Source organism: Clarias gariepinus, chromosome 14, assembly GCF_024256425.1.
Source record: "Clarias gariepinus isolate MV-2021 ecotype Netherlands chromosome 14, CGAR_prim_01v2, whole genome shotgun sequence".
Classification (NCBI taxonomy): domain Eukaryota; kingdom Metazoa; phylum Chordata; class Actinopteri; order Siluriformes; family Clariidae; genus Clarias; species Clarias gariepinus.
In genome coordinates this window covers 17,170,794-17,190,848 of record NC_071113.1, presented here as the reverse complement: position 1 = coordinate 17,190,848, position 20,055 = coordinate 17,170,794, and the positions used below count along the sequence as shown (strand labels likewise).

Here is a 20,055-nt window from a genome sequence, read left to right as displayed (position 1 = left end):
GTTTTATGTACATAATGTGGGAAAGTAGACTGATGGGAATTGGGAATTAAAAAGTATATATAAAGAGGGATATATTTATATGAGTTTATCCTGCCTCAGGAGAAGTTCTCACTCCATTCAGCCCTCACTTCAAACTTAACCTGCATCCATTAATATGTGAACTTGTTATATGAGTTAATGTGCTTTATTTCTTTCTGCAGTGTCTTCCAGGGAAGTAAAATACATACACATAAAAACCTTGATCTTTCCACTCTCTCCCACAGCAGACATGATCCTCACATTGAGTTCACGCCAGGGTTGCCAGATCTACACCACTAAAGCGGGATACTGGAACTAACTTTTGCCTTTAAAAACTGGTTTAAATCACATTTTGGGTTAAAGTTTTTACAATGAAACACGATCTAAACTATTTAAATATTTTGAAGCTTAGTTAATTTTTAAAAATCTTGCAGTACAAAACCCATTATCATTAATAAATAACAGAATTTATTTAAATAATAAAATCACTGTTAATAAAATCATCTCAGTTAAAATAAACGTATTATCTCTAGTGATACACCAGTTGATTTAGTAAGAATAAAGTGCAATGTAGGTAAATTGGGTTAACCAACCTGAGGGTTATTTCAAGTCTCCACGAGGGCACAGGAAACCCACAGACCTGGCAACACTGATTTCCACGTCGATAGATTAGCAGCTGTTATATATTCATACCCGCTTTTCGACAAATCCTGCATTCACCACAATGATTGGCTAACATTCTAAACAAGCGGGTTCCTGATTGGACAGTACCGTGACTCAAAGCTCACGTACTTACATTTATTTCGATCCATTTCTCAGATAAAATAAATGCTTTTTTTTTTATTAACAAAGAATTACACATGCCCCACTTCTTTCCAGACACCACGTGTAGGGTGAATTCTTATGGCGTGTGTTTAGCAGTTAGAGTTTATCCTAGTGGTAAGATAAACTTCTCAGCGCTTAATGGTACTTGCCAGTGCTACAGCTGAGTAAAGCCATATGAAGAAATCATTTTTGTTTAAATTTCCATGTTGGCATTGTTTAATTTTATAAAGCCGCGCCCCTGCGACGTGAATGATTACTTAACAGCCCAATTGAAGAGCAGCGCGTCGTAACCAATCGCATCACAGGAGGCGGGATTATACGGAATGCGGGTGTGAAAACATCCGGACGTCAACACGCCTGAGAGTTGTGCAGAGTTGATGTGGCACCCGCAGCAGGTTGAAGACATTGAACTTGACCAGGATCTGACACGCTGAATTGTTTTGTAGGACTGGGTATGTAAGGATTCATGTGTGTATGTGTGAGCTGATGCAGGTCGCATCATGGGTGTGTGTTGGTGTGGTGGAGTGTGTAGATGGGGAAGCATGTGGCGGTTATGATTTTTTTTTTTTTTTTGCTAACACGTGTACACAGCTTGTGCATCTTAATTATGGGTCACTCTTTAACAAGCAAGTTAAACCCAGTAAACTCAATAGCTGAGCCAGCGTTACATCCTGCAGGACCTGACCAAGATGCTTTTGCTATCTTGGATTATCTTAAGGTCTTGCTGCTCTATATTAAAGGTGCTAGTCTGTAGCTAATAAAACTAGTCTGCTTGCAAGAAGCTGCTTAACAGCACTATAAGCTAACTGCCTGGTTATATACAGTGTGTGAGTGATGGTACAGGCTGAAGCTTTACTTCCGCATGGCAGCTGAGGGAAAGTGAGGTGTGTGTCGTTGTCAAAGTGTTGTAGTTAGCTGTAAGTGTTAGTGTCACAATATCACATGTTCACATTGTTATGAAAAACATCGACACATCCCATTTTTTTTAAATTCATATTTCAACCAATTAAGATTTTTTTTTCTTGTTTCTGCAATGCAACCCCAGCCTGAACAGTCAAACAGGAATTCATGCAACTTTTTTTTTTTTTTTTTTTGTCATTCAGACTCAACATTTGTAATAATTTTATTCTAGGAAAGAGTCAGGGTGAGAATGAAAAAAGGAACTCAGACTTTCTAGTCTTCACAATTTGCTCCTTGTCAAAGTCACTCAAACCTTACCTTTGTCCATTTTTTCATTATTATTATTTTTTTAATATATATGCAAACTCCACACACACACACACACACACACACACACGAGGTGGGAATCGAAGCCTAAACTCTGGAGAGGCTCCACTACACACCTAACTCGGCATGGTGGCATAGTGGTTAGCACTGTAGCCTTGCACCTTTAGGGTTGAGGGTTTGATTACCGCCAGAGGTGTGTGTGTTGAGTTTCCAAGCTTTTTCCATGATTTTCCCATGCTTGCCAGGTTTTCATCCGGATACTCCATGTTTCCGCCCACCATCCAAGGACATGCACATTACACCAGTTTGGAACTCCAGTTACCTGTACTGTCTGGATTTTTTTTTTATGTCTGTGCCTTCAAATGGATTGGCACCCTGTCCAGAGTGTGCCCTTCCTCATGCCCGGGATAGGCTCCAGGCCTCCTGTACAGGTCTAGAAGCAGTATAAAAGATGAATGAATATAGTAAATGTCATAAATATTATATAACATTGCTATGCAGTAAATTGTAGCGAAAGAAATAAGGTGATCTGCTCTAACTTATGCCAGTTATAGGTCACTTTGAAAACATAATGTAAACAGGGTTACAAAAAAAAACCCAGTAATTCCATATATCGGGTGTTTTTTCCTGTTGTGTGAATATAGTCAGAGTTAAATATTGGTCAGTCTGACCTTAAACTTCCTCACTCCAAACTAGTTCAAAATTAGTGACAGGAGACGAAGGATGTTGCTTCACATCTCTTTGCACCCTTTTAAAACTAAATTACAAAAATTAAATAAGAGAATGAATCAGTACGTGAATTCAAGAAGCAATTTGAATTTTTAATTGTTTTGTCTGGAGTGTGATTTTAGAAATATTTTCAGTTCTCAATAAAGAATAGGAGACGTTTATTGACTCGACTTGGAAATTAAGGAAATGTAATTTACACATGAAAACCCTACAATATTTGTAAAATGTTTAGCAACTGGTGTTGGTGTGTGGGTTGGTAATGTGTAATTCCTTTGAGAAGTTACCCACTGTGTGATGCTGAACTCGTGGGGAGACTATGCAGTTACAATGATGCTTAATAATAAAAAAAAAAATGACAAGGGTTTTTTGTAAGGCTTTGCTGACAGCTTCTAAAAATAAACCAGAGAGAGTTATTTTTTCCCACTTGACATTTTTCAGTGATTCCCTTTTAATGTTCATTTAATAAGAAATTCAGTGTAGTAGCAGAGAAGACCACAGACACTAGACTCCAACTGCCCTAAGGCAAAGCAGCTGTACAATACAGAGCAGAGACTCTCGTAGCAGAACTCGGCTAGTTAGTGATCTGCTAGTTGGCAAACACTTTGGCAGTGATCTTGGCATGAAAGCTGAAACTTTGGTAGCTAATCCGGGGAGGCCAGAGAGCTGGACAGACTAAAGGGCTAAATCCCTGCTGCATCCATTTTTTTTAGTAAAAGTAACAGCTAATGCTAACTAGTGACACTTTCATCAGGTAAGTAAACAGAATTGTGTGTAATTTAGGAAAATGAATAATGGTGAAAAAGGGCACAAAAAATCTCATTATTTATGGTTATAAATGAAATAATTCACATTAAAGGTAATTAACGTAAGATTAATTAATATTCAAATTATTCAGAATGATTTTTCATTTAAGAGTTAAAAAAATGGGTTAATGTATCCATAAATAAAAAAAATATTAGGAAAACATAAGAAACTTAAGTTGCAACTTACTTATTGTTCTGTTGCTGGATAAAACAGCTTCTCTTATTACACACAATGAAGGAATAATTTGGAAATATTTGATAAGAAAATTTTAAAAGTAAAATCTTGAATAACCAAAAACGCCCCAATACTAAATAAGCACAAGCAAAGTGAATGTCCATCCTTGTCTCAGTCTAGACAAACTTCTCAGTTCTTAGCCATATTAATCACACACATGCATGCACAAATACTTCTTACACACTCGATAAAGACTACATTTTTAAAAAAGTTGAAGCATTCCTTTAAGTATGTATTGAAATATCTAAGAATAAACTGTATATATGAATCAGTGCTTAGTCCTGTCCTTTCTGAATGTTTTGCAGTATAAAGATTGTGATCAGCATGTTGCTGCAGAGATTGTCTCTGTGCTCCTGGCTCTCTGTGAGACCAAACCCCCTCCAGAGCTTCACAAGATCGGTTTCTCTTGGAAAAAGTAAGTTTCCATCACTTACATTTCAACCTGTAGCATAGGACCTAGGTCAGAATTGCATATTTTATTTTTTTGAAAACTTTGAACTCCATTCTTAGTATCCTTAAGAATGTTTCATACAGAGTAAATGCACAGATATGTTTGTACTTTGTGTCTTTTTTTCTGTACCCTCTGTTTTTTACCTCTTTCCATTCACTGGGTTTCATGCTTTGCTCGGAGTTGTGTGCTCTGTGCATGGGGCCTGTTTGGCTTTGCAGATGTGGCAGCTTTAACACTGTCATTATGTTTTATTCACTGGAGGTGGTTTGGGCATTGGGTGTGTATAGTGTGGATCATTTATTTGTAATTCGCAGATAATTTAGACCATGCTGCAGAGTAAATATTTAATTATAAAAAAAAAAAAAAATATATTAAATTACTTTTTACCTAGCACATTTAGCTATTACATTTACATTTAGAACATTTTAGTTTAGTGCGTGTAGAAGCCAGAGCACACATGCACACACACAATACCAGGAACAGGTTGTGATGATAAAAGGGGGAAAATATGTGATATTTAGTTGTAAATCATGAGAAATGTGTGAGAATTTTGCCCACAGGAGGAAATCAGGGGAGTAAAAAAACAGGAGTCTACCAGGAGGCTTAGCAAGTATGGTTATATGTATTTAGTCAGTATATAACAGGAGAGCCACGCACTGTCACTGTTTTTTTTTATTTATTTTTTTTATTTATTTTTTATTCCTAGAATAGCAACCCATCATAGCTCTGTCGGACTTGGGGTATAACACAGGGCTATAAACTCAAATATATAGATAAATATATCTGTATAGCAGTTCTAGCTTTTGTATTTTTATACCTTGTCACACAGATGTTGGTGTTATGCTGATAGGCGTATATTTTACATGTAGTCCATACATGATCAGATCACCAATTATGGAAGCTAATACCGGGACTGAATGGGGTGAGAATGTGTAAAGGTACACAGAATAGCAGGACTGGAGCCCATTAATTCCATTCCATCCCATATGTTCCAGCTAATGATCCACAACCTGCCAGCTGTGTCCACATTGACATTATACACATTGCACCTAATCAGTTTGTTGCACTTACTGTATGTTTGCTAGCATCTCCCTGCTTTTGCTTTACTGTGTCCTCATTGGTTCTCTACATGCCATTTCTCCTTGCTGCCCTTTACCTGGGTCTCTCTCCCACCAGACCCCTCTATCCCTCCATCTGTCAGACACTGTACTGTGCGTCACTGGAGTAATGTGGCTTTTCTTACAGTGCCGCTTGTGCGTGCTCATGGTAAGTCATTTGCACACCGCAGTGAATTGCGCCAGGCCAAGAGGGTCGTGGTGAAGCTGGGGAGTGCTGTGGTAACTCGAGGCGATGAATGTGGCCTGGCGCTTGGAAGGCTCGCCTCTATTGTAGAACAGGTAAGAGGGGTCAGAGGGGATGTAATTTTCTAGTGATTGTTTGGTTATAGCATGCCTTTGCACAAGCATTAAAGGCAAAATTTGTATTTCTTTGTGGTCCTTTAAGGTGGCAATGCTACAGAACCAAGGCAGAGAAATGATGATCGTCACAAGTGGAGCTGTAGCATTTGGGAAACAGAGACTGAGGCATGAGATTCTTCTCTCTCAGAGTGTCAGACAAGCCCTTCATTCAGGACAGAACCAACTTAAAGACATGGTGGGCAAATTAAATATTAAGCCAGTTATACCCATCACTTACTATGTAACAGTTTAGTGAATTGTACCATAGCTGTCAACGTCCTGATATAGTAACATTTAATTATTGTTCTTTCTTAAGAATTGTTCTTTCATCTGCAGTCTCTGCCTGTTTTGGAGGCGAGGGCGTGTGCTGCTGCAGGACAGAGTGGACTGATGGCGCTGTATGAAGCCATGTTTACTCAGTACAGCACCTGCACAGCACAGGTACACACGCGCGCACACACACACACACGCACACCCCTCTTAATGATAGAGCTCCTTTCCAAATGTACAGTGGATATAAAAAAAAGTCTACACACCTCTATTAAATGCCATGACCTATAACCTGTACAACTCAATTGAAAAACAAACGGAAACAAAGTAAAAATAAAAGAACCAAACTCTGTAATTGCATAAGTGTGCTCACACTCTTGTATAGTAAATGGGATGTGGCTGTGTTCAAAATTAAGCAATCAAATTTAAACTTATGTCAAATAGGAGTCACCCCACATCTGCCATCATTTAAAGGGCTTTAGATTTACCCCAAATAAAGCTTAGCTGTTCTAGGAGGCTTTGCCTGACATTTTCTTAGTCACATCTTAAAGCAAAAGCCATGGTCCACAGAGAGCTTTCGAAGCATCAGAGGGATCTCACTGTTGAAAGGTATCAGTCAGGAGTAGGCTGCAAAAGAATTTCCTAGGTGTTGGGTATACTATGGAGAAAGTATGGCAAAACAGTGAGGTTACCAAGAGCTGGATGTCCTTCTCTAAAATTGATGAGAAGGAAACTAGTCGACAGGGACATTACTTTTTAAAGTAACTAATTACATTACAAAATTACTGTCTTCAAAAAGTAATCAGTTACATTACAGCATAACATTCTGATAAAAGTAACTAGTTAGAGTACTTTTTCGTTGCAAAAAATGAAAACTCCTTTGTGATTCCTCATGCATGTTGTTTTAATCAACACCTTTATAATTACTCTACCATCATCACTCAGCAGAGTTTGGCCCACTATCTGTTAACTACTAACACCCCTATCTCACCTACGCGGTCTCACCGCCTGGTTCATCATGTAGGACACACACACACACACACACACACACACACACACACACACACACACATACTCACAAAAAATAACTAAGTAACTGAGTACTTAGTTGGCAGACCCAAAGCGTTAGAATACTTGTTGCATCAAAAAAATAATCCAAGTACTTTATTGTGTTACTTAGTAACACGTTACACCCAACACTGCTGGTCAGGGGGGGCTGCCAAAAAGCTTTGGCATTAAAGTAGCTGCAGTAATTTTTGGTAAGTACTGGCTGTGTAGTACATGTGACAATCTTATGTACATATTCTTCATACTACTGGGCTGTGGGGTGGGGTGACAAATGGAAGCCGCTGTTTAGTACATTTTGCAAAAACACATTTGAAGTACTGTATAATTCCAAAAGGTGCAGTGTTGTTTTTGCAACAAAAATACATTACCAATAGAACACTATATCCACAGTGAAGCATGGTGGTGGCAGCATCCTGCTTTGGGGCTGTTTTTCTTTAGCTGGAACTGGGGCATTAGTCAAGGTGGAGGAAATTATGTTCCAAATAATTAATCGTTCCAAATACCTGTATTTTGGCACAAAACCTTCAGGCTTCTGCTAGAAAGCTAAAGATGAAGAGAAACTTCATAATTCAGCATAAAAATGATCCAAAGCATACATTTAAATCAACAAAAGAATGGCTTCACCTGGGGAATTGGTTTTGAAATGGCCTAGCCAGAGCTTAGACCTGTATCTGATTGAAAATCCATGGGGTGATCTAAAGAGGTCTGTGCACAGGAGATGCCCTTGCAATCTAACTGAACTGAAGTGTTTTTATGAAGAGAGTGGGCGAATATTGTCAAGTCAAGATGTGCCATGCAAAAAGATGAGTGCTCTAATAAAATCAAAAGGTGCTTCAACAAAGTATTAGTTTAAGGGTGTGCATATTTATACAACCACATTATTATTATTTTTTATTTTACCGGTTTACAGTTTATATGTTAGATTAAAGGTGGAAAATTTCAGAAATTATTTAGACTTGAGACTTTTTTTATTTTTTGTATATTACAAAAACCTGACATTTTAACAGGGGTGTGCAGACTTTTTTTGCAAAAGGCAGTATACAATGCGATTGCTGGAGCAGGAGCAATTACTGGAGCAGTCAAGAAACATTAACGCAAGACACATTTGTGTATTGATGTTCACAACTACTAAAACATCAAGCTGCTATATACTGTTCGTCTCTAGTTGTAAAGTTACATACAGTATAAACTTCATCAGAACAGTTTTCTGAGACTCTCATATCTTTTCCATCCTTTTCATCCTGCAATTGTAAAAGTTTTTAGTAATGGGTTCATGAATGATTTGTTCTTTAATGTGACTTAGAAGAACGAGTAGTCTTCGAGTGATTTGTTCATTTTTTTACTGGGCACGCATGCAGAAAGCATTGCAAAACCTCTACAGATTACTGTATGTACAGGGTTGGGGGACTATTTATTGAAAATCTAACGTTTTATTTTATTTCTGTTTAAAAGAACGAAATTAACTAAATTACTTAAATTTTTGATGAACGAGTTTCAAAGAAGGGTTAGGAAACGAGTTACTAAAATGATTCCAACTTCCCATCACTAATAGTTCTGAACATTGTGTGAGAGTCACAACATTTACATGAATATAAATAGAACTCACCACCTGTGCTTGTACTACAATAAGTTAATTTTCCATTAGGCGGTTTCTTTTTCATATAAAAAGTTATGCAATTATTGTTTGTCTGTAAAAAAAAAACAAAAAAACAAAGAAGATAATAGGCTGCCATTTCAGATCTGTCAAATTGTTGGGCTGCATCAAGCAAAGAATACAACTAAGGAGCCCTGAAATGACTGGACCTGGGTTAAGAACCCTTCAACACATTATTAAAACCTGAAGGCATAGTGCTGAACCTTGTATTTCTTTGTGGAAGAAATGTGGAAAGATAGTGCTGAATCATTAACTTTGTGAAGGAAATGTACACAAAGAAAAAAACAGATCACTTAAATGCTTGATGAAATTGCATGGTAAAAAAAAGAACAGTAACATAACAGCTCTGTTAACAATAACAGTAATATAGCTATGTTAAGTAGTGAAAGAACATTTCTATATGCACACAATGTAACAAGAACAGGATTGGGACTAAACAGCTGTGTGGCCTTAAAAACCCATTAGTGAGACTGCGTTCAGACAAAAAGGGTTTAAGTTGCTATGGAGTATAATAGTTGGACTTTGATGCAATGGGAAAAGGTCATGTGGTCTGAGTTCAGATTGACCCTATACCAGAGCACTGGGTATGTCAGGGTAAGAAGGGAACGCATGAAGCAAATCATGCATAGTGGCCTTGTGTGATGATCGGGGTTTGCTTCAGTTGGTCAGGACTAGGCTCAGCAACACTATGTGGCAATAAAATGAAGTCAGGTGATGACCTAAATGTACTGAGTGACCAGGGAATCACATCAGTGTAGTTTTTCTTTCCTGTTGGCGCAGGCATATTGCATGACTCACATTGTGAAAGTGTGTTTCTGGGAGCATGATGAATAATTTTTCCACATGAACTGGATACCTCATTGTTTGCTGTTATTAAAGCTAAAGGTGACTAATGAGAAATCTTTTTTGGCCAGGCAACGTGGATCAGTTGAGTGCACATGATTTTAGTTGTATTCTGAATAAATCAATACGTGTCCTAATATTATTCACCCATACACTGCTGATGTGACTGATAGAGATTAGGATTTATTACTTACTCCTGTATTATCTGAAACTCTTACTGTGTATGTAGCTATGTAATTAATTATTTTGTTTCTCTTGATTACTGAAATGCTCCTTTCCCTTTTCAGATCTTGGTCACAAATTTGGACTTCCATGATGACCAGAAGAGACGAAATCTGAACAGCACGCTGCACGAGCTTCTGCGTATGAACATCGTGCCCATTATCAACACTAATGACGCAGTGGTGCCTCCCCCAGAACCTAACAGTGACCTGCAGGGTGTAAATGTGGGTATAGAGCTGAGAAGGCCTGTGGGGATGATGAGCCCTAAAATAAAAAACCTTAAATCATCTTTGTGAAGCTGCTTTGAGACAATGACCATTGTTAAAAGCGCTATATAAATAAAATTGAATTGAATTGAATTAAATCCTCAGTGCACTATGAGCAGTGCATGCAGGGAAGGCAATTTAAACACATGTATGCTGTTAACTAGTGGCTAGTAGAGACTAGAGTTCAGTGGAGTACATGAATTTCTTGCACTTCGATTAAAAAGATGCTAACTAACATCACTGCTTTTTGTACTGTAATTTAACATGTGCTCTGCACTCCTGTATATGCATGCTGTCATACGGTGGTCATTTACCATAATCCTCTTAAAGAATATTGTGGTTTGGTGGGCTAATTGCTAATGTTATAAGCACTTTTGAAGACCACCTGATGCATTGGTATTATACAGTAAAAGGGTACTAATCCCTTCTCTCTCTTCCCTATCTCATGCTATCTGTCACATCACAGGTCATCAGCGTTAAGGACAATGACAGTTTGGCAGCACGGCTTGCAGTGGAGATGAGAGCCGATCTCCTTATTGCTCTCTCTGATGTAGAAGGTAAGAAATGAAAGAAGGTTTTCCTGGCAGTAACAGATCTTTTTGAGACCTGTTTAAAACAAGCATATATATGGATAAGTAAGAAAAAAAAACATGGAAGAAATGGAGCTAATGATCAAAACTGGATAGTACTGGGCGGTTTTATGATGCGTTGAATTAAAATATATTTTAGCTACTCAATTAGGAATGGTAGAAGGACTGTTAAAAAAGAGGCTTCAAGAAAACACTATTTCTGATTAATAAAAAAGCCGGACATTGAGTCTTTTGTCTAATCTTGCTAAAACCACCTCCAGGTGTTTACGACAGCCCTCCTGGGTCCGATGATGCTAAATTACTTGACACTTTCTATCCCGGGGACCAGCAGTCTATAACCTATGGCACCAAATCCAGGGTTGGCATCGGAGGAATGGAAGCTAAGGTATGACTAGAGTTTATTAATTGTTTGATGCATGCCTGTTTTCTGTCATTGCAATATTTTAAAATGTACTGACCACACTTGTCACAGGTAAAAGCTGCTCTCTGGGCTCTTCAGGGAGGCACATCGGTAGTCATTGCTAACGGCACTCACCCTAAAGTCACAGGTCATGTCATCACCGATATTGTAGAGGGCAAGAAAGTGGGCACATTCTTCTCTGAGGTCAAACCTGCTGGTATGTCAACATTTTAACGTGTGCTCCTCTGACCTTATCTGTTAAAGAACATTGTGTTGATGTTTCTATTACCGTTATCAATGCTACAGGACCCACAGTGGAGCAGCAGACAGAAATGGCTCGCACTGCAGGGAGGACACTGGCTTCACTTCTTCCTGAGCAGGTATTCTTCTCTTATGATCTTGATTGATTTAGTTGTTTGTAGCTCTTTTAGGTCAAATGTAAGACACATGTAAGTTATCAAAGTTTAAGAATAATAAAATGTTTCCTCTCAACATGCAATGTTTCCTCTCGCAGAGGAGTGAGATCATTTATGCCATGTCTGATCTTCTGACTGAAAAGAGAGATGAAATTCTGTCAGCTAATAAGAAGGACATTGAACTGGCTGTGAATTCAGGTAGACTGGATTGTTTCATATATTAAATTACTCATAATATTTAGTCCCAATCCCAAACAGAGACGCTTTGTGGTTCTCTTCCAGGCTGTTCTCTGTTGGCATTATTAAGGAGCAGGCCTATGATTTGAGACATCATGGTGTAAAATCCACATTATTTAAATGATAATTTTAACAAGTTCTAACTGTACTTGGGGGACATACATTAGTTTTAAATTAAAGCAACAATATTAAATGTTGAAGAAATAACTACGAGTGCCATTTTGAATCCTAAAATGTGGTCTTGTTTCTACTGTACTTTACAGGTCGTATGCCTCCTGCCATGCTCAAGCGGCTTAGTTTGTCATCGGCAAAGCTGAGCAGTCTGGCCATCGGCCTGAGGCAGATTGCTGTGTCCTCTCAGAATAGTGTGGGACAAGTACTGCGCAGAACTCGTTTGGCCAACAACCTGGAGCTGGAGCAGATCACTGTGCCCATAGGGGTATTACTCGTCATCTTTGAATCTCGTCCAGACTGCCTGCCTCAGGTCTCACTTCTGTCTCTCTCTCATGCACACACAAAGTGACACTATGGCAGTTGTACAAATTGAATCATGGGCAATTAGTTTAGTTGTTTGTGGAGATAATTATTGTGGAGATGATATCTATATGGTGTGATGTATTTTTCATGTTAAAATGTACTTTCCCACACAGGTGTCCGCATTAGCTATTGCTAGTGGAAATGCTTTGCTGCTAAAAGGTGGAAGGGAGGCAGCTAACACCAACCGTGTCTTACATGAACTAGCACAGGAGGCTTTATCTATACATGGTGTAAGAGATGCAGTCCAACTGGTAAGATGCCAGGGTATATGTAATCAAAATTACATAAAAATTTAAAAAAAAAAAAAATTAAATAAATAAACCCAAAATGTGACTAGTAAGTATGACAAAGTAAATCCAGTCTGTCTACGCTGGGGACTGTGTTTGTGGGGTGGCATAATGCTGAGGGTTTTTTGTAATGTGTGTTTTATGAGAAAATTTAGCAGGGGGTTGTTAATGTACCACGTGATGTTGTGACGTGTTTTAGGTAAGCACACGTGAGGAGGTAGAAGACTTGTGTCGCCTGGAGAAGATGATCGATCTCATCATTCCTCGCGGTTCGTCTCAGCTGGTCAGAGATATCCAGCGGGCTGCTAAAGGCATTCCTGTGCTGGGTCACAGCGAGGGCGTCTGCCATGTCTATGTTGACCACGAGGCCAGCATTGACAAAGTCGTAAAAATTGGTAAATATTAGAATTTAAATGTTTTCTTATTATGTATTATTTTGTGATTTGTTTTTAACCATAGTATGTTTAATGTGTTGTTGTTTGTACTTAGTCAGAGACTCGAAATGTGATTACCCAGCAGCCTGCAATGCTATGGAAACCTTGCTAGTTCACAGAGATGTGCTTCGGTCCCCACTGTTTGATCAGATCATTGACATGCTGAGAATAGAAGAGGTAAGTCTGTGCAAACTGTAAATGCTCTAATGGAATTTCACTTTTACAGTATTTTCTTACATGGTGTTTGGAATTTTAATCAGTGTGCAATGGACTGGCATGTTGTTTAGCATGTATTCCAGTTTTGGGTTAGTTTTACCGCGATAGCCTCAGGATGCGCCAGTCCATTGCTCACTGGAGTGCTAATGTGGTTACTAAAGCTGAACGAATAAATATTGTATATTTTGATACAATGTGTGCATCTAGAAAAAAATAAATTGTGACAAAGAGTAAACTGTTAAATCTAAAAATAATAAAATACAAACATTTAGGTTTCAGTCTCTTTGAGCCTATCCCAGAGGTCTTGGGGCACTAGGTGGGGTACACACTAGAAGGGATGCCAATCCATCGCAGGGTACATACACTCTCACTCACAAACTCACTCACACACTACAGCAAATCTGGAAACGCCAGTTAGCCTAAGCAGTTTGCACTGTGAGAGGAAACTGAAGTACCTGGAGGAAACCCAACAAGCATGGTGAGAACATTCAAACTCCACACAGTGTAACCACTATGCTACTGTGCCCCTAAAAAGGTTAGGCCATCAAAATAGATGAAGTAAGCTGCAGATTGCACTGTTTAGGCCAGTGTAACTCAGCATTTATGTAAATGTTTTTCCAGATCATTCTTTTAAACCAAAGAGGAGATTTATGGACATGACGTTAGTTGGTGTAGGAGAAGAGGACGCAGTGGATAGGATTAGATGGAGGCAAACGATTCGCTGTGGCGACCCCTGAAAGGGAACAGCCAAAAGACAAAGAAGAGGATCATTCTTTTAATGTAGTTCTTGTTTTCTCTTTAATAACTTACTCTGTGCAGGTGAAGATACACGCTGGCCCCAAGTTTGCATCATACCTGACCTTCAGCCCATCTGAGGTAAAGTCACTCCGTACAGAGTATGGAGACCTGGAGTGCTGCATAGAAGTGGTAGACAGCATGCACGAGGCAGTTGATCACATTCATAAATATGGCAGCTCCCACACAGATGTCATCATCACTGAAAATGGTAAAGTTTCTGCTCTTTGCAGCCTTTCAGAGCATTTCCTTTTAGCATGCTTTTTTGGAATAATGCAGCCCGCTCAACTGAAAATTAGGGCTTTTGTTGCATTATTTATTTTTGTGTCAATAGTGCCATCTTGTGGTGGTAATATTACCCTTTGAAACAATTTACTACATTAATATTAGAGCACTGCATTTATTTATTATTTTTCAGGAAGGATAATGTGTATATAGTCCTTTTTACAATGAAATGCTTAATGTGGTTCTGCATTATCCATTCCAAGACCAGCTTTATTCTGTGTTTGGGGGGCACTGTCCTGTTTAAACACTGAATTTTATCTAGTTTTAACTGTCTGGCCGATAATCTGCTGTGGCTGTCCTTTTTTAATTATTCCACTTAATTTTTTAATGCATTTATTCCACTGGCACAAAAACTGCCCCAATGCATGATGCACAATGCTTAACCGCTGGTACAGTGTTCTTGGTTTTGAATTACTCTTCGTTAGTCTTTCAAACATGCATCTGGTCGAATCATTTCTCTAGGAAGTCCATGTGGTCACCAAACTGTTGTCAAGCTTCAAGGTTGGATTTTTAAGCAGAGGTTTTTTTTTTCTATATGGGATAAGTGAGGAAGTGCAGAAATCCTGTACTAAAATACTACTCAAGTAAATGTCCTTTATTTACATGTGTACATGAGTAAAAGTGCAAAAGTACTCACCTTCAAATTCAATTAAGCATCAAAACTTTAGGGCTTGCATTAGCTCACAGTTGTTGTTGGGTTTTTTTTTTTCATAGTAAAAAAAAAATCTCTCTCTGCTTCCCAATTGTTAATGTGCTGTGTCACTGTCTGCAACCTGTTGCATTATTAGGTGTCTCGAAGGAAAGGCAGATCACACAATAATAGCCAGCAGGTGGCGAAGTTTCCACTTGAGATATTACTCAAATAGTTAAAGCAATGCCATGCAGGAATGTAATTAAGTAGGAGTACAGATTATTTATTTTTTTTAGGATTTTATGGAATAAAAGTAAAACTTTTCAAGTAAAAAGAAATACATTAAATATGTACTTTTGTTTTTTTTATGTAAATGTTCAGTTACTTTCCACATCTGCTGGATGGCAGCCTTTCTTTTCATGAGAAAAAAATACTGGACTGTAGACAGTGACATTGGTGTTCCAGAAGCTTTCACTTTATGGTAGGCCTGTGTCCTGGACTTGGATTTTGGAATGTGGACTGTGAGGGACATTTCTCACTGTGTCAATCTGCCATCCTCATCCTCAAAACTGCACTAAGCTTTTTGAGCGTTCTTATTGTACTGTGTGTTGGTCAATCCAGTGAGTGCTGTCAAATCTCGCTTATGTTGGCGCAGACAAGCTGTAGTCAGTCATCACTGAATTAAATAATTTTTTTTATGTATGTAATAAAAGAAGAAAAAGACCACTTCAAAGAAATCTTGCCAAGACATGTTCATGAGCAGTGTTGAGAGACCTTAGTTTTTAAAGTAACTAATTACATTACAAGATTATTGTCATTAAAAAGTAATCTGTTACATTACAGCGTTACTTTCTGATAAAAGTAAGTAGTTAGAGTACTTTTCTATTGCAGAAAATGAAACTCATTTGTGATTCCTCAGGCATGTTGTTTTAGTCAAGATCTTTATATTTATTCTACCATCATCACTCAGCAAAGTTTGGCGCATTATCTGTTAACTACTAACACCCCTATCTCACCTACGCGGTTTCGCGTGGTCCGTAAGTACAGTTCATCATGATTCACAGCGAGTTTTTTGAGCTGTGAAACCTAATCACAGCTGTGATTAGGTTTCGCTCTTTCCGCGCGTTGGTCCTCTCATAGTCAAACCACATAGGTGGGATAGGGGTATAAGCAGGAATAACAAAGGTGGGAGGGGCTTGTAGGACGACGTTCACACACGCGCGCACACACACTAACGGTTTGGGAATGACTGCTGTCGGATTGCATAAATTGTCTAAATAAAGAATTACATTTTTGAAAAAGTAACTAAATAACTGAGTGCTTAAATGGTGGACATAACATGTTAGATTACTCGTTACATCAAAAAGTTATCCAAGAACTGTAACAAGTTCCACCCAACACTGTTCATGAGTATACAGTCAAATGCCTAAATACAGTATGTGACCTTATGACCACTCTGTTGGTTAGGGTTGGGGTTAGGGTTAGCCCTACGCTTATCAATCTGTTGGTTGCTGGTTTATTGAGTATTCCAACTCACAAATAGGCCATTGGTTTACCTAAAACATACACCATAGTGTGGGAGTTTGTTTGACTTTTGTGTCTTATTTTTTAGAGGAGACAGCAGAGCAGTTCCTGCAGTTAGTGGACAGTGCCTGTGTGTTCTGGAATGCCAGTTCACGGTTTGCAGATGGATATCGCTTTGGTCTTGGTAAGACAAGTTGTCATATGTATGTCTTATTGATTTACACTAAAAAAAGTAAAATTAAAGTGTTAATTCAATATATACAATATAAATAAATAAAATGTACAATATAAATACCTAAATAATGCAGTATAAGATTTTAAATCTTGTCAACCAGTCGAACAGGCAGTGAGGGAGACACATTATCTGATTTAATAAACTGGACAATGATTTAAAACAACACATTCCAGTTGGGTGTTTTTCATGAACAGAGGTTTTTTTTTTTTTACTTGTAGGTGCAGAGGTTGGTATCAGCACTGCACGTATTCATGCTCGTGGACCCGTAGGCCTGGAGGGGCTTCTCACCACTAAATGGGTTCTCAGAGGAGATGGCCAGACAGCTGCAGACTTTTCTGAGCAAGGCAATATGAAGTTCCTGCATGAGAATCTCCCTGTTGCTTATCCACTGCCTGGACATAGAACGTCGTCTAACTAGCACCAGTCAAAAATAAAATCCCTTTCAAGATGCACAACGTCCACTACTCGAAAGAACTCTACCGGGATCATGGGGATTTGTAATCTGAAAACATATAGTAACAAGGAATTGCAAAGAACTTAAAGGCTAAAAGTTAAATAGCTGGTATAACAAGCTGTAGATCACATATATTGGAAGCATTAAAAGCACTTGACCATTAAGTAATTGGTAGACAACATTTTCTCCAGTCCCAGTTTGGTAACAAATACAAAGAAAAACAGTGTTGTCGTTTTGCCTGCACGTTCTGATGGCTTGATGAGTATAAAATGATCACATATTCTGGACTTTCAATCCCACTAAACATCAGTGAGTGATTTTGGATTAACGTGTTAGGCAGCGAGCTTTAACACTGTCATCAAACCACTGATTTGGTAATAAATTTTGGAAGAATGGCATTAATCTCTTTTGGACAATTCAGAGACTTCTTAGCTTAGGCCAATGTACCTTGGCAAAGATACTTGTTTTTTTTCCTTTGTCACTTGTCTGTAGCTTATGAGATTTGGCTTTCTTGCTCCCATGTGGTTTTGTACAATATTAAAGCTATGAAACAAATGTGTTTGGAGCAAAATCAAAACCATTTAAGATTAAATTATTGTTGTCCATTAAATCATGCATAGGCTTTCGTGTTCACAAATGTAATCTGTGAATCTCTGGATTGCCTGCTGTGAATCGTGACTGTGGCTACTCTGTGCAATAATGTAACTTCGAGAACCATTCTGAGGAAAGTTGTATTGTAATGCTTTTGCTTAAAATCCAAAATGTTTTTTTTACTCTTAATCTAAAAACTGAACAAGTGCATCACTGTCCTGAGTTACTGTCTCGCATGAGGATCGGACAAATTCTGAAAGAATTTCTCCTTTTAAAAACAATTCATATTTTTCATATCACAGTGGTTTAATTTATTTAAGTTTTGATTTCAAAACTAGCCAGACTTTGTTGTTTGGTAGAGACAATAAACACTACAGATTTTAATAGAAAAAGGAAATTAAAGAAAGACTCTGCTGCAGGTTCCATTTCCAGCTTACTGTGTATTGTGCTGTTAGCAAGAGTGTCTACTGCTGATGTGTTTATCTTCTTCATTGGAAAGGACGGTAGTATTTCAAAATTGCAGCCGTTTGGTTTTTAATGTCAGCCAGTGATCATGTTCAGTAATGTTTATATCTGAATTGTACATTAAAATTTTGCAGAATAAGCGTTTCCAATTAAGTGGTCATAAATATCTTGTGTTCCTGTTTTCACATACATTCTAAAGTCATTAGTGTCTTTAGACAGTTTAATAGTTAAGTTTCTACTTTTAAAGTACAGCACATTTCAATGTTCAACCAGGCAATCATTAATTTTTATATATTTCTAAAAAGTGTGTCGCCAAGCCAGGCTTCAGTAAGTTTTCTTAAGGAAAAGCAACTCCACAGTAAGTGGGCATAGAAAAGTGAAAAGAATACTACAGAGGATTAATTATGTAGCTATTAGGAGAGAAGCAGCAGCTGAAAGAGAACTGAGTCGTACTATGAAAGTGCCTTTGCATTTTCCTGTAGATCTTTTTCATTCAGCAAAATGCGCTGTTTATGTGTAATGAGCTCTCATAAGAAAGCAAACGATCTGGAGATAAAGAGAAGCAGTCCTTGTGTATGATTGCCTTCCAACTTTAGTGTGCCTAAGATCTGTGATCAGTGTCTTTCAGATGAAAGACAATGAAAACAGCCATGAAAATCTTGCTAAATATAAAGTAAGTTCAGTATGAAGTTCCGTTTTTTTTCATCTTGCATAGGCAGCAGTGCAGATTATAAGGGTTTTTTTTTTTTTTTTGCTTCTAATGTGTGTTATTTGAATACCATAGTTTTTGACTGGTATTCAAACCATTTGATGTTGATTCAAATGTTATGAATGTAGTTAATTAATGCATTTATCTAACATAATTTTAATTCACAAATAACAGGGCTATAAAATCATATCTGGTTAATGTATTCTACAGGGTGTCCCAAAAGTCTCCTAGAGAGACCAATATTTAGAGCAACAGGTTTTATTTATTTCTGAATAGTGTTATAATCTTTTGTGAATTAAGAATTCAATGTACACCCTTTAGTTTTCACCAGTGTATAATGTTGTTTCACCAGATGTGTAATGCCATGACAAAAAATATAAATTCATGACTGAAATCTGCTCACTCATCTTCTGTACCACTTTATCCTGTATTCAGGGTTGCAGGGGGCCTGGAACTTATCCCAGGAGGCTTAGGCCACGAGGCATGGTACACCCTGAACAGGGTGCCAATCCATCCCAGGGCGCACACACATACTGTGGACAATTTGGGAATGCCAATTAGCCTAACCTTTTAACTTTTGGAGAAAACCGGAGTACCCGGAGGAAACCCACCAAGCACAGGGAGACCATGCAACTTCATACACACAGAGACGGGCATTGAGTCTGGCCGGGAATCGAACCCTGACCCTTGAGGTGCAAGGCGACAGTGCTAACCACTACACCACCGTGCCACCCTGAAGGCCACTAAATATCTAAAATAGGTTAATCTTAATGTAGTTTTAAGTTTATCATTTCAAAATGTTGCTATCATGACCAAGGTTTTAAAAGAAAACTGAAAATGAGTGAGTGTTTAAAAATATATATATTTTGCTGTGTGTTTATTGAGTTCTTAAGCTGTGAAAAGTAATGGACTATGTTAAAGGCCTAAGTCAAGGAGGGCTGAAGGCCTGCAGATGAAAAATTAAGGAGGTTAGTCTCATAGCAAGCTGTCAGACCTTTCATAGTGAATCTGGCCTAGCTTTAATTGAACATTACTCAAGGCCAAAACTCATATTTCTTGTTTTGCTTGATCTTCAGAGACTCTGAAATGTGTTCCCTGCAGAGCTCAGATTTCTTTTAAATCAATAATTAATCAGCAGTTATTTATTCATTTGTATCTTTGCCGATTATAGGTGTCTAATT

General features: G+C 38.1%; 1 protein-coding gene across 1 annotated transcript; it reads left to right on the top strand.

The window, feature by feature from the left end:
• The first annotated feature begins 1,169 nt into the window (after nucleotides 1-1,169).
• Nucleotides 1,170-18,314, top strand: aldh18a1 (aldehyde dehydrogenase 18 family, member A1). Its single transcript, XM_053512133.1, has 18 exons — nucleotides 1,170-1,295; nucleotides 4,143-4,252; nucleotides 5,534-5,685; nucleotides 5,792-5,941; nucleotides 6,082-6,186; nucleotides 9,868-10,026; nucleotides 10,535-10,625; nucleotides 10,919-11,043; nucleotides 11,131-11,275; nucleotides 11,365-11,438; nucleotides 11,573-11,672; nucleotides 11,975-12,195; nucleotides 12,362-12,499; nucleotides 12,735-12,930; nucleotides 13,025-13,146; nucleotides 14,005-14,191; nucleotides 16,509-16,604; nucleotides 16,874-18,314. Exons 2-18 carry the CDS (start codon nucleotides 4,162-4,164, stop codon nucleotides 17,071-17,073), a joined length of 2,352 nt encoding a protein of 783 aa, XP_053368108.1. The 5' UTR covers nucleotides 1,170-1,295; nucleotides 4,143-4,161; the 3' UTR covers nucleotides 17,074-18,314.
• The last annotated feature ends 1,741 nt before the right edge of the window (nucleotides 18,315-20,055 follow it).

Coding starts and splice junctions, on each gene's coding strand:
- aldh18a1 (XM_053512133.1), top strand. CDS start 4,162: ATGTTGCTGCAGAGATTGTCTCTGTGCTCCTGGCTCTCTGTGAGACCA. Junction 11,439..11,572: donor CTTCACTTCTTCCTGAGCAG/GTATTCTTCTCT, acceptor TTCCTCTCGCAG/AGGAGTGAGATCATTTATGC. Junction 12,931..13,024: donor TGACAAAGTCGTAAAAATTG/GTAAATATTAGA, acceptor GTTTGTACTTAG/TCAGAGACTCGAAATGTGAT.